At 44.1% G+C, this 16,604-nt stretch overlaps 2 protein-coding genes across 2 annotated transcripts in view; both read right to left on the bottom strand.

Annotated features, from left to right (window-relative positions):
• LOC141105445 (uncharacterized) overlaps positions 1-10,089 on the bottom strand; it is a 41,545-nt gene extending 31,456 nt beyond the window's left edge. The window contains exons 1-6 of the mRNA XM_073595300.1: positions 9,068-10,089; positions 7,973-8,107; positions 7,759-7,856; positions 7,451-7,669; positions 7,179-7,320; positions 3,013-4,575 (exon numbers count right to left, since the gene is read on the bottom strand). Of these exons, the coding sequence (XP_073451401.1) occupies positions 3,013-4,575; positions 7,179-7,320; positions 7,451-7,669; positions 7,759-7,856; positions 7,973-8,006 (2,056 nt within the window). The 5' untranslated portion in view covers positions 8,007-8,107; positions 9,068-10,089. The remainder of the gene's footprint in view (positions 1-3,012; positions 4,576-7,178; positions 7,321-7,450; positions 7,670-7,758; positions 7,857-7,972; positions 8,108-9,067) is intronic.
• LOC141104742 (uncharacterized) overlaps positions 1-16,604 on the bottom strand; it is a 352,606-nt gene that overhangs the window by 55,136 nt on the left and 280,866 nt on the right. The gene's annotated exons all lie outside the window — the stretch shown is intronic.

Here is a 16,604-nt window from a genome sequence, read left to right as displayed (position 1 = left end):
TCAGACACTGAGAGTGCAGGCAGGATAAGAACTTGTCTCAGCTCCGTAGATTTGAGTGGAAAGAAAAGGAAAAGTCTCAAAAGTCGCACAGCACAAAAAACTCCTGTAGAAGCAGCCTCAGCCTAGACTTCGTCCAGGCCATGTCCTCGACGCGTTTCACATCGCCCACATGACTAAGCCCGGTGGGCAGGGCAAAATGTATTAGAGACTTGGTCTGCATGGAGTCTAGGCTGAGGCTGCTTCTACTCTTTACACAGGTGTTTTGTGTGATGTGCGGCTTTTGGGACTTTCCTTGATGACTTTTCCCAGGATGGTCCCCAATTACAAGATGTGCTTTTTTATCCTCTGGTTGTTCTATGGACTAAACAGTTCCACGCATGATCATACATTATATTACCAAAAGTATTGGGACACCTGCCTTTACATGCACATGAACTTTATTGGCATCCCAGTCTTAGCCCGTAGGGTTCAATATTGAGTTGGCCCACCCTTTGCAGCTATAGCAGCTTCAACTCTTCTGGGAAGGCCGTCCACAAGGTTTAGGAGTGTGTCTATGGGAATGTTTGACCATTCTTCCAGAAGCCCATTTGTGAAGTCAGGCATTGATGTGGGACGAGAAGACTTGACCTCCGCTTTAATTCATCCAAAAGGTGTTCTATCAGGTTGAGGTCAGGACTCTGTGCAGGCCAGTCAAGTTCCTTCACCACAAACTCACTCATCCATTCCCTTATGGACCTTGCTTTGTGCACTGGTCCAATTCATTTGGTGGAGGGGGGGATTATGGTGTGGGGTTGTTTTTCAGGGGTATGGCTTGGCCCCTTAGTTCCACTGAAGGGAACTCTATTAGTCTATTAAGCCTCTTGGTGCTACTTTAGGGATTTAGAGCGACTCCGCTTGTGATGAGAGACCAAAGAATTGTGAAAGAGCTAGGCGAGGAAAGGGAACATAACACAATATATAAGAGGGTCGTATCCTAGGCGATAGTGATCACCAGCCTGTAGAACCTTTATCAAAACTTTGTAGGTATTCCCTGTATAGTCTGGGTAGGTAACAGACAAATGATAAAGCGATAAAGGAAAAATGGAAGTCTATTGAGCCTCTTGGTGCTACTTTAGGGGTTTAGAGCGACTCCGCTTGTGATGAGAGACCAAAGAATTGTGAAAGAGCTGGCGAGGAAAGGGAACATACAGGAAAAATACAAAAGTTTCTGCAGTATACAGGCTGGTTTTAGACCTTGCGTGTGAATCAGTGTAAGGTATAATATACATACATATCCAAACGGGTTTCGTCCACTAAAAAAACTGTATTCTGTCACATGAGATCACAACCAATACGTAAGAGGAGGTTATCCTAGGCGATAGAGATCACACACCTGTACAATTTTTATCCAAACATTGTAGGTGTTTCCTGTATAGTCTGAGTAGGTAACAGACAAATGACAAAGAGATAAAGGAAGTAAAACGGAAGTCTATTAAGCTTTTTGGTGCTACTTTAGGTGCTCAGGGAAACTCAGCTTGTGATGGGAGACCACACAACTAATATGTAAGAGGGTCGTACCCTAGGCGATAGTGATCACCAGCCTGTAGAGTCTTCATCCAAGTAGGTAACAGACAAATGACAAACAGATAAAGGAAGTAAAACTGAAGTTTCTTAAGCCTCTTGGTGCTACTTTAGGGGTTTAGAACGACTCCGCTTGTGATGAGAGACCAAAGAATTGTGAAAGAGCTGGTGAGGAAAGGGAACATACAGGAAAAATACAAAAGTTTCTGCAGTATACAGGCTGGTTTTAGACCTTGCATGTGAATCAGTGTAAGGCATAACATACATACATATCCAAATGAGTTTCGTCCACTAAATAAACTGTATTCTGTCACATGAGATCACAACCAATACGTAAGAGGAGGTTATCCTAGGCGATAGTGATCACACACCTGTACAATCTTTATCCAAACATTGTAGGTGTTTCCTGTATAGTCTGAGTAGGTAACAGACAAATGACAATGAGATAAAGGAAGTAAAAAAGAAGCCTATTAAGCTTTTTGGTGCTACTTTAGGGGCTCAGGGCAACTCAGCTTGTGATAGGAGACCACGCAACCAATATGTAAGAGGGTCGTATCCTAGGCGATAGTGATCACCAGCCTGTAGAACCTTTATCAGAACTTTGTAGGTGTTCCCTGTATAGTCTGAGTAGGTAACAGACACATGACAAAGAGATAAAGGAAGTAAAACGGAAGTCTATTAAGCCTTTTGGTGCTGCTTTAGGGGCTCAGGGCAACTCAGCTTGTGATGGGAGACAAGGCAACCAATATGTAAGAGGGTCGTATCCCAGGCGATAGTGATCACCAGCCTGTAGAATCTTCATCCAAACTTTGTAGGTGTTCTCTGTATAGTCTGAATAGGTAACAGACAAATGACAAAGAGATAAAGGAAGTAAAACGGAAGTCTATTAAGCCTTTTGGTTCCACTTTAGGGACCCAGGGCAACTCAGATTGTGATAAGAGACTAAAACATTGTGAAAGAGAAACAGAAACGAGGAGGGAGGATGGAGAGAAGAAGGAGGAGAGGGGACAAGGGGAAGGGTGTGTGTGCGACCAAGGGAGCAATAAATCGTAATTCCTCTAGAGGGCCAATGAGGTGCAGCAGAGGTGACTTTTATTAAGGTGTCCATTGTTCAGAGGTTTATGCTTGGGATCTCATAGCCTTGTACTCCTGGGAACAGGTGAATTCAGTCCAATAGAACAAACTTCTATGGAAGAGTTCCTCCCTGCCATTTGCCAATGCCACAACTCCCTCCATGTGTTTAGTTTCATTTATTTTAGAAAACCATAGGCCGTTGGGGGGGGGGGGGGGGTGCACCACCTGAATAGTGGAATACATGCATGCGCCACATTCAGTAGCATAGAGAGTTTGTAACGTTTCAAAGACATGGGTGCCAAGTGGAGCAGAGACGCTCAGGTATTCGAACATCCATCAGCTTGAATATTCAATGTTTGATTGGAGATTAGACTTAAGTTATCTGTAAAACATTTACTTCAGTCTGAAAGCTGTGAGAAGAATGCCCTGAGCTGTGTCTTGTGATGTGTTTAAGAAGCGCCTGTTTTGCGGCGAAACATTTCCCGCACTCAGTACATAAATAGGGCCGCTCACCTGCGTGACGCCTCTGGTGAGCATCGAGGTGCCCTTTCTGAGCGAAAGATTTCCCGCACTGGGAACACGAATAAGGACGCTCACCTGAGTGACTTCTCTGGTGTAGAAGAAGCTGCTCGTTTGAGAAGAAACCTTTTCCACACTCAGAACACGAATAGGGACGCTCACCGCTGTGATTTCTTTGGTGTTTACGAAGGTTTGTCTGGTCGGAAAAACATTTCCCGCACTCTAAACAGGAAAAGGGGCGCTCTCCCGTGTGAACTCTCTGGTGTTTATGAAAGTTTCCTCGGTCAGAAAAACATTTTCCGCACTGTAAACAGGAATAGGGCCGCTCGCCCGTGTGACTTCTCTGGTGGGTAAGAAGGGTTCCTTTCTTAGAAAAACTTTTCCCGCAATCCGAACATGAATAGGGACGCTCGCCACTGTGACTTCTTTGGTGCTTCAGAAGGTATCCTTTGTCAGGAAAACATTTCCCGCACTCTGAACAGGAAAAGGGACGCTCACCCGTGTGAATTCTCTGGTGTGTAAGAAGGGATCCTTTACCGAAAAAACATTTCCCGCACTCTAAACAGGAAAAGCGACGCTCACCCGTATGAAACCTCTGGTGTGCAAGAAGGGTTCCTTTCCTAGGAAAACTTTTCCCGCATTCCGGACACGAGTAGGGTCGCTCCCCAGTGTGACTTCTTTGGTGTTTACGAAGGCATCCTTTTTGACGATAACATTTCCCGCACTCTGAACAGCTAAAGGGACGCTCACCAGTGTGAGTTCTCTGATGCGAAACAAGGTTTTTTTTCCCAGGAAAACATTTTCCACACTCTGAACAGCAAAAGGGACGCTCACCCGTGTGAACTCTCTGGTGTAGAACAAGACTTTCTTTCTTAGAATAACATTTTCCACATTCCGAACATGAATGAGGACGCTCACCCCTGTGAGTTTTCAGGTGTCCTAGAAGTCCTTTTCTCTTAGTGAATGTTTTCCCACACAACAAACATGACAATGAGCTCCCTCCTGTGAGAACTCCCTCATGGCTAGAAGAGGAGTTCTGGGGATTGGCTGGATCTGTTGATCTGTCAGCACTGTGAGAACTTAGATGGACATCTGAAGTCATAGTATGGGATTTATCAGAAGGTTCCTCAGGACTAGAAGGATCCATTGATTTTAGATGAACATCTGAGGTCATAGTATGGGATTTATCAGAAGATGCTTCAGGATTAGAAGGATCCATTGATTTTAGATGAACATCTGAGGTCATAGTATGGGATTTATCAGAAGGTTCCTCAGGATTAGAAGGATCCATTGATGTTGCCATCCAGTAAAATGTTCCTTGTGGAGAACAATGTGCAATGTCACAAACTTTAGCAGTACAATGATGAGATATAACAGGACGTCTCTCCGATGTATTTAGCTTGAAAAAATACTGTCCACCTGCTGAAAAACAAATTTTATATACGTTATGTTTGTTTTGTTTTTTTATACGCCTTGTATTCAGAAGTCATGTAGATCATTCAACACTTTCCCAGAGGTCTGGCAAAGAAATGGGTACAATCCTAACAGCAAACAACGACTATAAACCAGATCAGGTGATACACCTAAGCCATACTAGGTCACAGTAGTTGTTCATTGAGGACATTGTTATAATGAAGAATAGTGATGGACCTTCCTTCACCTCAATTCCTGAAAATATGACAACCTACTAAAGAAAGAAGATATACAGTTCATATGATCTACAGCAGCGAGGGAGGGGGGGGGGGGTATCTCAAGTTCGACTCCTGATATCACCATAATATTTAATGTATTTCACGTTCCAGAAAACTGTCAGATAATGGACATACTACAGTAGAAGGTCAGAGACAGTGAACATGCTACAAGAGTAAAAAGAACATGTAAAAAGAAAATCACTGAAGCATTGTAAACTGTGTTTAATATGCTTAAGCTTGTGACTGAATAGGAAGCCTCTGTACGGAGACTTCCTATTCATTAATCTACAGTGCAGCTGAGGCTGCAGAAAAAGGGAATGAGTACTCTATGTCCTCAGGCTCTATCTCTGTCTCAAAAAAGAGACATGGGGGGGGGGGGGTCTTTTTAAATCCCTGCTGCTTCACCAAACCCCCCACCCCCCAAAACAGTAAAAATATAATATAAAAAATAACACTGTGAAAGATAAAATAAAACAAATGAAAAAGAACTTTATTGAGGCCTGGTTAATGTAGGGCATACTACAGCATACACCTGCGCGAGACCCATATTTACTCACAAGGGGATGCAAATGCGTTCCATGTATCCCCTTGCAGGCAGTCCCTTTGGTGTCAATTGGGACGCAGTGGCAGCCACTGCACATGCCCCTGAACTCAGGGGTCAGTCTGTCCCCCCCCCAGTAAAATTCCTCTAGACAATCTGACTGGGGGACTGGGGATACTGGGGTCTGTGGGACAGATTAACCTGGGGGGGGGGTGTTACTGGGGGACAGCTGACCTGGGGTAGATTATACTGGAGGTCAGAATGACATGAGGGGGGGTATACTGGGGGACAGATTGACCTGCAAGGGAGAGGGAAAGACTATACTGGGGGATAGACTGCTCTGTGGGGGACAGACTGACCTGGGGGAGATTATACTGGAGGACAGAATGACATGGAGGGATTATACTGGGACACACACTGACCTATGGGGAAGAGGAAAGGACTATATTGGGGGATAGACTGCCCTGGGGTGGTTGGATTATACTAGTGGACAGATTAACCTATGGGGGGGGGGGGTTGTACTGGGGGACAGACTGACCTGGTGGAGATTAAATTGGGGGACAGAATGACCTAGTGGGAAAATACTGGGGGACAGATTGTAAAGAGGGGGAAAGACAGAAGTAGGGAAAAGAACCTGGAGAGATTATACTGGGGGGGACAGAATGACATGGAGGGATTATACTGGGAGACACATTGACCTATGGGGAAGAGGAAATGACTATATTGGGGGATAGACTGCCTGGGGAGGTTGGATTATACTAGTCGACAGGATAACCTATGGGGGGGGAATTGTATTGGGGGACAGACTGACCTGGTGGAGATTAAATTGGGGACTGACCTAGAGGGCTGTACTGGGGGACAGACTGACCTGGTGGAGATTAAATTGGGGACTGACCTAGAGGGCTGTACTGGGGGACAGACTGACCTGGTAGCGATTATACTGGGGGACAGAGTGACCTGTGGGGAGAGGAAAGGATTATACTGGGGGCTAGACTGCCCTGGGGGTGATATACTGGGGGACAGACTAACTTGGGGGGGGGGAATTTTACTAAAGAACAGAGTGACCTAGAGAGATTATATTGTGGGACAGATTAATCTGGGGGGAGGGGAAAGGATTATACTGGGGGATAGACTGCCCTGGGGGTGATTATACTGTGGGACAGAGTGACCTAGGGGGAGGGGAAAGGATTATACTGGGGGATAGACTGTCCTTGTACTGAAGAACAGAGTGACCTAGAGAGATTATACTGGGGGACAGAATAACCTGAGGGAGGGGGAAGGATAATACTGGGGGACAGACTGACTTGGGGGTATTATACTGAAATACAGATTGACATGGGGAGAGAGGGAAAGATTATACTGGGGGACAGACTGACTTGTGGGGGGGGGGTATACTGAGGGACAGACTGACCTGTGGGAATATATTTGGGGACAGACTGACCTGGGGGGAAGGGAAGGTTTATACTGGGGGACAGACCTGAGAATTCGTCTTCTTCTTGATGTGCCCAGAGGTGCTCCAGGTCTTTTATAATCCTAGCAATGCCCCAGTCACAATGAAAACCATGCCCACTCTTCACTGTGGTGCACTAAGCACACCACATTTTTTTTTAATGAAGCAATGGGGCCCCAACTTATGATCTTGCACACAAGTCCACCGATTAAATAAAATGCACCTGACCTCGCCTCATTTTATCTGAGGCTCTGAAGGTCTCCTGGTTCTCTATTGTTATAAAAACGATTTAGAAGCCTTAAACATCTAGAAGTAACATGTGAAGTTTCAGCTCATTACTCACTTGAACTGATATCTGGAGAAGATTCCTCCTCTTTTATTGTCACCATAAACACATCCTCCTTCATACATTGCTGATCACCCGTCACATACGTCTCTTCTTCTTCCTTCTTCACCTCGGCTTTTATAGCAATCAGTTCCTCACCCTAAAACCCACAAGATTATAAAAAGCAACATACTCAAAACCAGAAACAAAACTCAAAACCAGAGACCTCAGAGATGATCTCATGCAATTTGGAATAATTTTTAGGCCGTATATACTCTAACTCCACCTACCTGATGATGGTGAGGGATGGTGTGATCTTCCTGTGTAGAATACAGAGGACGGGGACATCTCTCTGGTGGGTTCCTGTAGCTGGATGACTGCACCATGGTGTCCTGGTACAGATCTTTGTGTCCTTTTGGAAACTCTGATTCCTCCATCACCCCATCCTCATCATCCTCCTCTTTTATCTCTTCTTTAACATCAGCTTTAGAATCTCTCAGGTTTGCACTCTGAATATATAATAAAAATGACATCAATGGTAACAAAGCAGATAATGTACAGATCCTAATGATACTATCAGTGATTGTTCCTCATCTACCTGATGATGGTGAGGGATGGTGTGACCTTCCTGTGTGGAATCCCGGGAATACAGAGGACAGGGACATCTCTCTGGTGGGTTCCCATTACTGGATCCATCTGTAGGAAACACACACACTGACTGAATACATTGTTTCTATGTGTTTATCAGATGATGGGGGATCTAGGTGGACCCTCCGTACTGTTCTCTCCTTTACAATAAAGTCTCCTCTTACCCGGTGATGTGAGGGGCGGCTGATTCTCCATCATGACGTCCTTGTAGAGATCCTTATGTCCTTCTAAAGATGGACCATTGGATTGGCAGTCTGTTTTTCAACTGCTAAAATTTCCTCTTCACTGCTTAATTTATCCTGTGCAGAATTAAATTATCACTAAGCACATTCCCAGAATCCTCCTCACCTCTCCGGTCAGGTCTGTGTTTTATTAATAGAGATAAAAGTGATGTCATGTGACCTCCCAGAATCCTCCTCACCTCCTATGATCAGGTTTAATACCCTCCAGCTCTATCCCTTTGCCCCATATTGGCACTATATGTCCATTAAAATAGGCTGCAAGTAGATATGTATTTGCATTTTGAGTAGAGTCGGGACTGGCCAGAGAAGTATTACTTTGATGCAGTTGGTCAGCTTGGACACGTATTGCAAGAATTCCAAAATTCCCCAAACATAGAAACATGTAAGAGTGTATAGCAGTGTGCAGATCATTCATCTAGAATTCCAGTAATATCCTTTCATTCACTTGGTGGCGATCCTTAGCTATGTGGCCATGTTAAAGTTCTGGATGGACAATTGGATAAATGGCTCTATATTTAGGATGTATCCGGTCTATAAACCAGAGGATCTGGATGGACAGTTGGATAAATGGTTCTATATATAGGATGTATCTGGTCTATAAACCAGAGGCTCTGGATGGACAGTTGGATAAATGGTTCTATATTTAGGATGTATCTGGTCTATAAACCAGAGGCTCTGGATGGACAGTTGGATAAATGGCTCTATATTTAGGATATATCTGCTCTATAAACCAGAGGTTCTGGATGGACAGTTGGATAAATGGTTCTATATTTAGGATGTATCTGGTCTATAAACCAGAGGCTCTGGATGGACAGTTGGATAAATGGTTCCATATTTAGGATGTATCTGGTCTATAAACCAGAGGCTCTGGATGGACAGTTGGATAAATGGCTCTATATTTAGGATGTATCCGGTCTATAAACCAGAGGCTCTGGATGGACAGTTGGATAAATGGCTCTATATTTAGGATGTATCTATAGCGTGTCTACTGGTAATTAAAGACATCACAGTGACTACCTCCTCTGTGTAATCCAGTGATGTCTTCTCTCTACCCCGTTCTTCTCTCTCTCAGAACTTCCTGTCTTTACCTTTTATAACGTCTTACTTGTCTTTGTCTTACATCATTTCCTGTTCCTATTTTACATCACTTCCTGTCTGTGCGTTCCACGCACAGTAAATGATATCGCCATCTTGTGGTGATTTTAAAAACTGCATCTTACATTATGTTTTAGTATTTTGCCCTCTGCCCTGTAGCTCATTCTTCAGTTGTATACAGTTTTTTGTTTTTTTTAAGTAGAAAGGTGTTATTAAAATTTTTCAAAGTACAATTTAGCATAAAATGTCAAAAGTAGTACCACAGTTGAAGTAAATTCTTCCGTTTTATCTCATATGTTGTAGATTATGACACACGCACATTATACTTCTGTTAAAATTGTATCAATAATAAATATTTTATCTCTCTTGATACGCCCTCTGCAGGATACTGATGTGTTTTGGCTCTAGAGCATTTTTTTTTTGCTCACACATTTTAAAATCTGCATTTTTTTGTTTTGCATGACTGTTTATCAATCTATATTTTCATATTGGACCTTTCACATAGTGTACAGTATCTCATACTCATTTGTTAGGAACATGACCTTATATTGAGGAATGGAGATGGACCTTTCATATGGTGTACAGCATCTCCTCCTTATTTGTTGAGAACATGACCTTATATTGAGGAATGGAGATGGACCTTTCATATGGTGTACAGTATCTCCTCCTCATTTGTTGGGAACATGACATTATATTGAGGAATGGAGATGGACCTTTCATATGGTGTACAGTATCTCCTCCTCATTTGTTGGGAACATGACCTTATATTGAGGAATGGAGATGGACCTTTCATATGGTGTACAGCATCTCCTCCTCATTTGTTGGGAACATGACGTTATATTGAGGAATGGAGATGGACCTTTCATATGGTGTACAGTATCTCCTCATTTGTTGGGAACATGACATTATATTGAGGAATGGAGATGGACCTTTCATATGGTGTACAGTATCTTCTCCTCATTTGTTGGGAACATGACCTTATATTGAGGAATGGAGATGGACCTTTCATATGGTGTACAGTATCTTCTCCTCATTTGTTGGGAACATGACCTTATATTGAGGAATGGAGATGGACCTTTCATATGGTGTACAGCATCACCTCCTCATTTGTTGGGAACATGACGTTATATTGAGGAATGGAGATGGACCTTTCATATGGTGTACAGCATCTCCTCCTAATTTGTTGGGAACATGACGTTATATTGAGGAATGGAGATGGACCTTTCATATGGTGTACAGTATCTCCTCCTCATTTGTTGGGAACATGACATTATATTGAGGAATGGAGATGGACCTTTCATATGGTGTACAGTATCTCCTCCTCATTTGTTGGGAACATGACATTATATTGAGGAACGGAGATGGACCTTTGCCGGGCACTGACATACAGAAGGCACGCCATATACTGGACCTCGACATCCACAGGACACATTCAAATTGGGATGCCTGGATATTCATCCACCCGTTATGTAGCCCACAGTAAAAGCTCCTATGACTATCCATCCCATGCAACTCTGAATAACACTCACTGATGCTAGAAACAAGGTACACTCACAACTCCATTATTATGGTCTGGCGTCCATGGAACTTCTTACTTGATTTAATCGCCTTTGGTGCTCTGTTTTATTATTTTACTTGCTGTGCTCAAAGGTACTCCAGGTCTTTTAAAAACCTAGCAATCCCCTGGCACAATGAAACCCATGTCTATCCTTCACTGTGGCACACTAAGCACACCACATTTTTTTTAAATCAAGCAATGGGGCCAAACGTATCATCTTGGACACAGGTCCACCGATTTCATAAAACGCCCCTCACCTAGTCTAGTTTTATCTGAGGCTCAGAAGGTCTCCAGATTCTCTGCTGTTTTTTCGGGTTAGGGTTAGCATAGGACTAGGGTTAGGAATTAGGGTTAGCATAGGACTAGGGTTAGTATTGGGTTAGGGATAGCATAGGGCTAGGGTTAGAGTTAGCATAGGACTAGGGTTAGGAATTAGGGTTAGCATAGAACTAGGGTTAGGAATTAGGGTTAGCATAGAACTAGGGTTAGGAATTAGGGTTAGCATAGGACTAGGGATAGCATAGGACTAGGGTTAAGGACAGCAAAGGACTGGGGTTAGGGTTAGCATCGGGTTAGGGTTAGCATCGGCCTAGGGTTAGGAATTAGGGTTAGCATAGGACTAGGGTTAGCATAAGGCTAGGGGGTTAGAGTTAGCATAGGACTAGGGTTAGGAATTAGGGTAAGCATAGGACTAGGGTTAGGGTTTACATTTGGTTAGGAATTAGGGTTAGCATAGGACTAGGGTTAGCATAGGGCTAGGGTTAGCATAGGATTAAGGTTAAGGTTAGCATAGGATTAAGGTTAGGGTTAACATTGGGTTGGAAATTAGGGTTAGCATAGGACTAAGGTTAGGAATTAGGGTTAGCATAGGACTAGGGTTAGCATTGGATTAGGGATAGCATAGGACTAGGGTTAGGAATTAGGGTTAGCATAGAACTAGGGTTAGAAATTAGGGTTAGCATAGAACTAGGGTTAGGAATTAGGGTTAGCATAGGACTAGGGATAGCATAGGACTAGGGTTAAGGACAGCAAAGGACTGGGGTTAGGGTTAGCATCGGGTTAGGGTTAGCATAGGACTAGGGTTAGGAATTAGGGTTAGCATAGGACTAGGGTTAGTATTGGGTTAGGGATAGCATAGGGCTAGGGTTAGAGTTAGCATAGAACTAGGGTTAGGAATTAGGGTTAGCATAGAACTAGGGTTAGGAATTAGGGTTAGCATAGAACTAGGGTTAGGAATTAGGGTTAGCATAGAACTAGGGATAGCATAGGACTAGGGTTAAGGACAGCAAAGGACTGGGGTTAGGGTTAGCATCGGGTTAGGGTTAGCATCGGCCTAGGGTTAGGAATTAGGGTTAGCATAGGACTAGGGTTAGCATAAGGCTAGGGGGTTAGAGTTAGCATAGGACTAGGGTTAGGAATTAGGGTAAGCATAGGACTAGGGTTAGGGTTTACATTTGGTTAGGAATTAGGGTTAGCATAGGACTAGGGTTAGCATAGGACTAGGGTTAGCATAGGGCTAGGGTTAGCATAGGATTAAGGTTAAGGTTAGCATAGGATTAAGGTTAGGGTTAACATTGGGTTGGAAATTAGGGTTAGCATAGGACTAAGGTTAGGAATTAGGGTTAGCATAGGACTAGGGTTAGCATTGGATTAGGGATAGCATAGGACTAGGGTTAGGAATTAGGGTTAGCATAGAACTAGGGTTAGAAATTAGGGTTAGCATAGAACTAGGGTTAGGAATTAGGGTTAGCATAGGACTAGGGATAGCATAGGACTGGGGTTAAGGACAGCAAAGGACTGGGGTTAGGGTTAGCATCGGGTTAGGGTTAGCATAGGACTAGGGTTAGGAATTAGGGTTAGCATAGGACTAGGGTTAGTATTGGGTTAGGGATAGCATAGGGCTAGGGTTAGAGTTAGCATAGGACTAGGGTTAGGAATTAGGGTTAGCATAGAACTAGGGTTAGGAATTAGGGTTAGCATAGAACTAGGGTTAGGAATTAGGGTTAGCATAGGACTAGGGATAGCATAGGACTAGGGTTAAGGACAGCAAAGGACTGGGGTTAGGGTTAGCATCGGGTTAGGGTTAGCATCGGCCTAGGGTTAGGAATTAGGGTTAGCATAGGACTAGGGTTAGCATTGGGTTAGGGTTAGCATAAGGCTAGGGGGTTAGAGTTAGCATAGGACTAGGGTTAGGAATTAGGGTAAGCATAGGACTAGGGTTAGGGTTTACATTTGGTTAGGAATTAGGGTTAGCATAGGACTAGGGTTAGCATAGGGCTAGGGTTAGCATAGGATTAAGGTTAGCATAGGATTAAGGTTAGGGTTAACATTGGGTTGGAAATTAGGGTTAGCATAGGACTAAGGTTAGGGCTAGCATTGGCATAGGGTTAGCATAGGACTAGGGTTAGGAATTAGGGTTAGCATAGGACTAGGATTAGTATTGGGTTAGTATAGGACTAGGTTTAGCATAGGACTGACAATCTCAGAGGAATCTGATCGCATTGGGTGTGAACACTTATGTGGTCAGATTCCAGTGCAGACCCAAAAAATGTAAATAACATGCAGTTATGCATAAACAAGTAAACGTCGAAATGTATTCAGGCATATAATTCACAGCTCATGATACGATGAAGCAGCATCAGAATTGTTAAAACCTTATTGTTGTGATTCTTCTCGAGGGGGAGGAGGAGGATGTTGGCTTGTTGCCTATACATAAGCGGTTCAAATGCCCCTCCCTGAACATGTGTACAGTTGTATGATGGGCAATTTTGGAGATAAAGCATAACCTGGGCCATAGCTTGACCCAGCAGCAGCAGGGTACGGCATGTTTCGACCTCGAAAAGAGGTGGTCACAGAACCCCCGTCGCACTCTGCGTGAGTGCTTCCGTCAGTACACTGCTTCCTCCAGTCTGGACCTTCAGATATCAGATATTACAGCCACATATTGTAACCAAGAACAAGGCGAGACTAGCTCAGTTACAAACTAGAACATGAACTGTTTTATTGGTCAAGGATACAGGCTTTTTATACACTTGGAAAGTATGTCAGTCCCCCAAATACACACTAACCCAAATATTTACCTAAAACATCACACAATGGGTTAGATAACGAGGTAGGGCTGACTCATGGTTAATCCCCCCTCCTCTAGCAACTACTAGCTGACAATGATATAATTAACATGTTAATTAACGCAGCACTTAAACCAGCCCAGGTGAACAGACTGCCCCGCAACAAGGGTAAAGCAGAGTACATAGTAGGAGAGGTTGAAAAAAGACACAAGTCCATCAAGTCCAACCTATGTGTGTGATTATATGTCAGTATTACATTGTATATCCCTGTATGTTGGTCGTTCAGCTGCTTATCTAATAGTTTCTTGAAACTATCGATGCCCCCCCGCTGAGACCACCGCCTGTGGAAGGGAATTTCACATCCTTGCCGCTCTTGCAGTAAAGAACCCTCTACGTAGTTTAAGGTTAAACCTCTTTTCTTCTCATTTTAATGAGTGGCCACGAGTCTTGTTAAACTCTCCCGCGAAAAAGTTTCATCCCTATTGTAGGGTCACCAGTACGGTATTTGTATATTGAAATCATATCCCCTCTCAAGCGTCTCTTCTCCAGAGAGAATAAGTTCAGTGCTCGCAACCTTTCCTCATAACTAAGATCCTCCAGACCCTTTAAAATTATACATTATCCTAAGTATAAACACAGAACACCTTATTAAAAGAGACAATAGCAGGGGACCCCCAGTAACAGACTGCCCGGCATTGAGCTCACAACTTACAATGCAAATTACTACAAGTATAAACACATCCAATAGTTTGCTAGGAGACAAAGGTGTGTTAATTGGCACAATTAACAACGGATGAAAGACCTGTAGCACCCTCTACCTAGGTAGGTGCTATAGGCAGATTTTTTTAGTGAGTGCAGGTAAATTTAGGCAGGCCTAGCCAGAAGTCCGTTTGTTTTGATCTGTGTGGGCTGGGAGTAGCTCAGAGTAGGCTGGTGACTCACAGATAGCATCACTTCTTGGTTACCTCCCTCTGGCTTCTAGATGATTCTAGATGGGAGGAAGGGAAGAGAGGTGGAGCTGCTGTTTGGGGTGTCTCAGGGAGCCCTGACCAATCCCCAACTAGGATTGGCAGGGGGCAGGCCTCCTTGATATACCCAAGGTCGGCCCAGCTGGGAAATTGTTGTTGGGTGGAAGAACTGAGGATGGAGTGCTAGGCTGTTGGTGCCTTTGAGGGCACCCCCCCAGTCTGGGGGGTGACCTTGGGCCTGGGACTCGGGTTCAGGATGAATCCCTTCAAGAAAGCATACAGGAACTGGACAGGAGGCACAGAGAGGAGTCAAAGAGGACAGTAGGAGCTAGTGCTGCCGGGCAAGTCTTCAGGAGGGAACCACCGGTGTGTGAGGCCAGGCGGGTCGGTGAGTGACAGGCACAGTCGTGAGGACTGGGGAGGCACGCCTGAGAGGACTGGAAGAGTGCAGAGCCAGCAGTAAGGACTGTAATGTCACGGGCAGTGGAGTCGGGCAGCTGCGGTCAGGAGGGCTTGCAGGGCCTGAAGAGGACTCACTGGGAGCACTGTCCTATTTTTTTTTCTTACAGGCTTGACTGAGTCAGAGTTGGGTCTAATCATGTGCTAGCTGTACCTGGAAGTGAAGTGTTGTGCAAGAGAGAGAGTGCTAGTCTGCAAGCATGTGTTGTGCTGGAGGAGACTGGAGATGTGTCATGATGTACATAGAGTGTACATAGTTCTGTCCCAAGATTCTACTATGCATCCCATATATTCCCATCCAAAATCAAATCCCTCAATAAAAACACAAAAATACATACATTTGAACTGTTTATTGTCTTTAAGGTGACTGGGAGGTGAATGCCGGGCTGGGTAGGGAGACAGGAGGACCACAACTTTCAGCAGCCCCTACGCTACAGACCCTTCAGACTAGTAGACAACAGGAAACCGAGGGCTCTCACATTAATCAATGTTACTTTCACACACATCTGTCTACTGAGTCCCAAGGTGGCAGAGACCATCATGGCCTCCTTAAGAATGTCCCTTTGTATTACAGAACATCTTCCCCAAATTCTTGTAGCTCCCTCAAATTCCAGGGCCCATAGTCTGTAGCCAAGAGGCTAGCATTCAGTCCCCTCCAAAAGCCTCTCTCCTGGGTGAGTCTATCACAGAGGTGGCTTGTGATACCGATTGGTTAGGGTCGTTAACTCTAGGTGTATATTGTGAGGGGTTGGGGACATCATACACTGTTAGGACTCATGGCCTGACTGACGATGACACTGATCTTTTTTGGAATGACATGATAACGCGCATGACTTCCATTCGCATTTCACATACCAACGATGGATCGACGCGATCCATTTGTGGAATCAAACTTTTCGCAAATGCCTCATTTTCACCAAGGTCCCTTTGCTGGGTATCTATTAGTTTTTTAAACACATCCACAAATTCCTGAGCCTGCTTTTGTACATTTCTCTTTTTTGATTTTTTGCGTTGCGTTGTCGACTCAGGCTCGGGGGTCGTTAATGCAGTTTCCGGGGCGTCACCCCTATCGCCCTCAAAAAGTGGTTGGGGCTGTTCCACATCTTGTGGTTCCTCTGGAATCTGTATCTCATTAAGGTCGTTGTCACTCTCAGAGTCCATGTTGCTTTGAGTCCTAAAAAAAAAAAAAAATATATATTAAAAACGAATTACAAAATTCAAAAATATTACTCCTTGGAGAACTATACAAGTTGTTATACTTACTCTTTCAGCTCCATGACGGGCTTCAAAAACATCAGTTCTTTATAATAGCAGTACATTCGAGATGCTTTCCCGCTTGAACCACTTGAACCACTTTTGCTGGCCTTCTGCTTTTTATATTCTCTCCTAAAGTTGTCACGCATGGC

Source organism: Aquarana catesbeiana, linkage group LG08 (genome assembly GCF_042186555.1).
Source record: "Aquarana catesbeiana isolate 2022-GZ linkage group LG08, ASM4218655v1, whole genome shotgun sequence".
Lineage (NCBI taxonomy): Eukaryota > Metazoa > Chordata > Amphibia > Anura > Ranidae > Aquarana > Aquarana catesbeiana.
The sequence above is the reverse complement of the archived record's forward strand: the minus strand, read 5'-3'. Positions and strand labels throughout refer to the sequence as shown.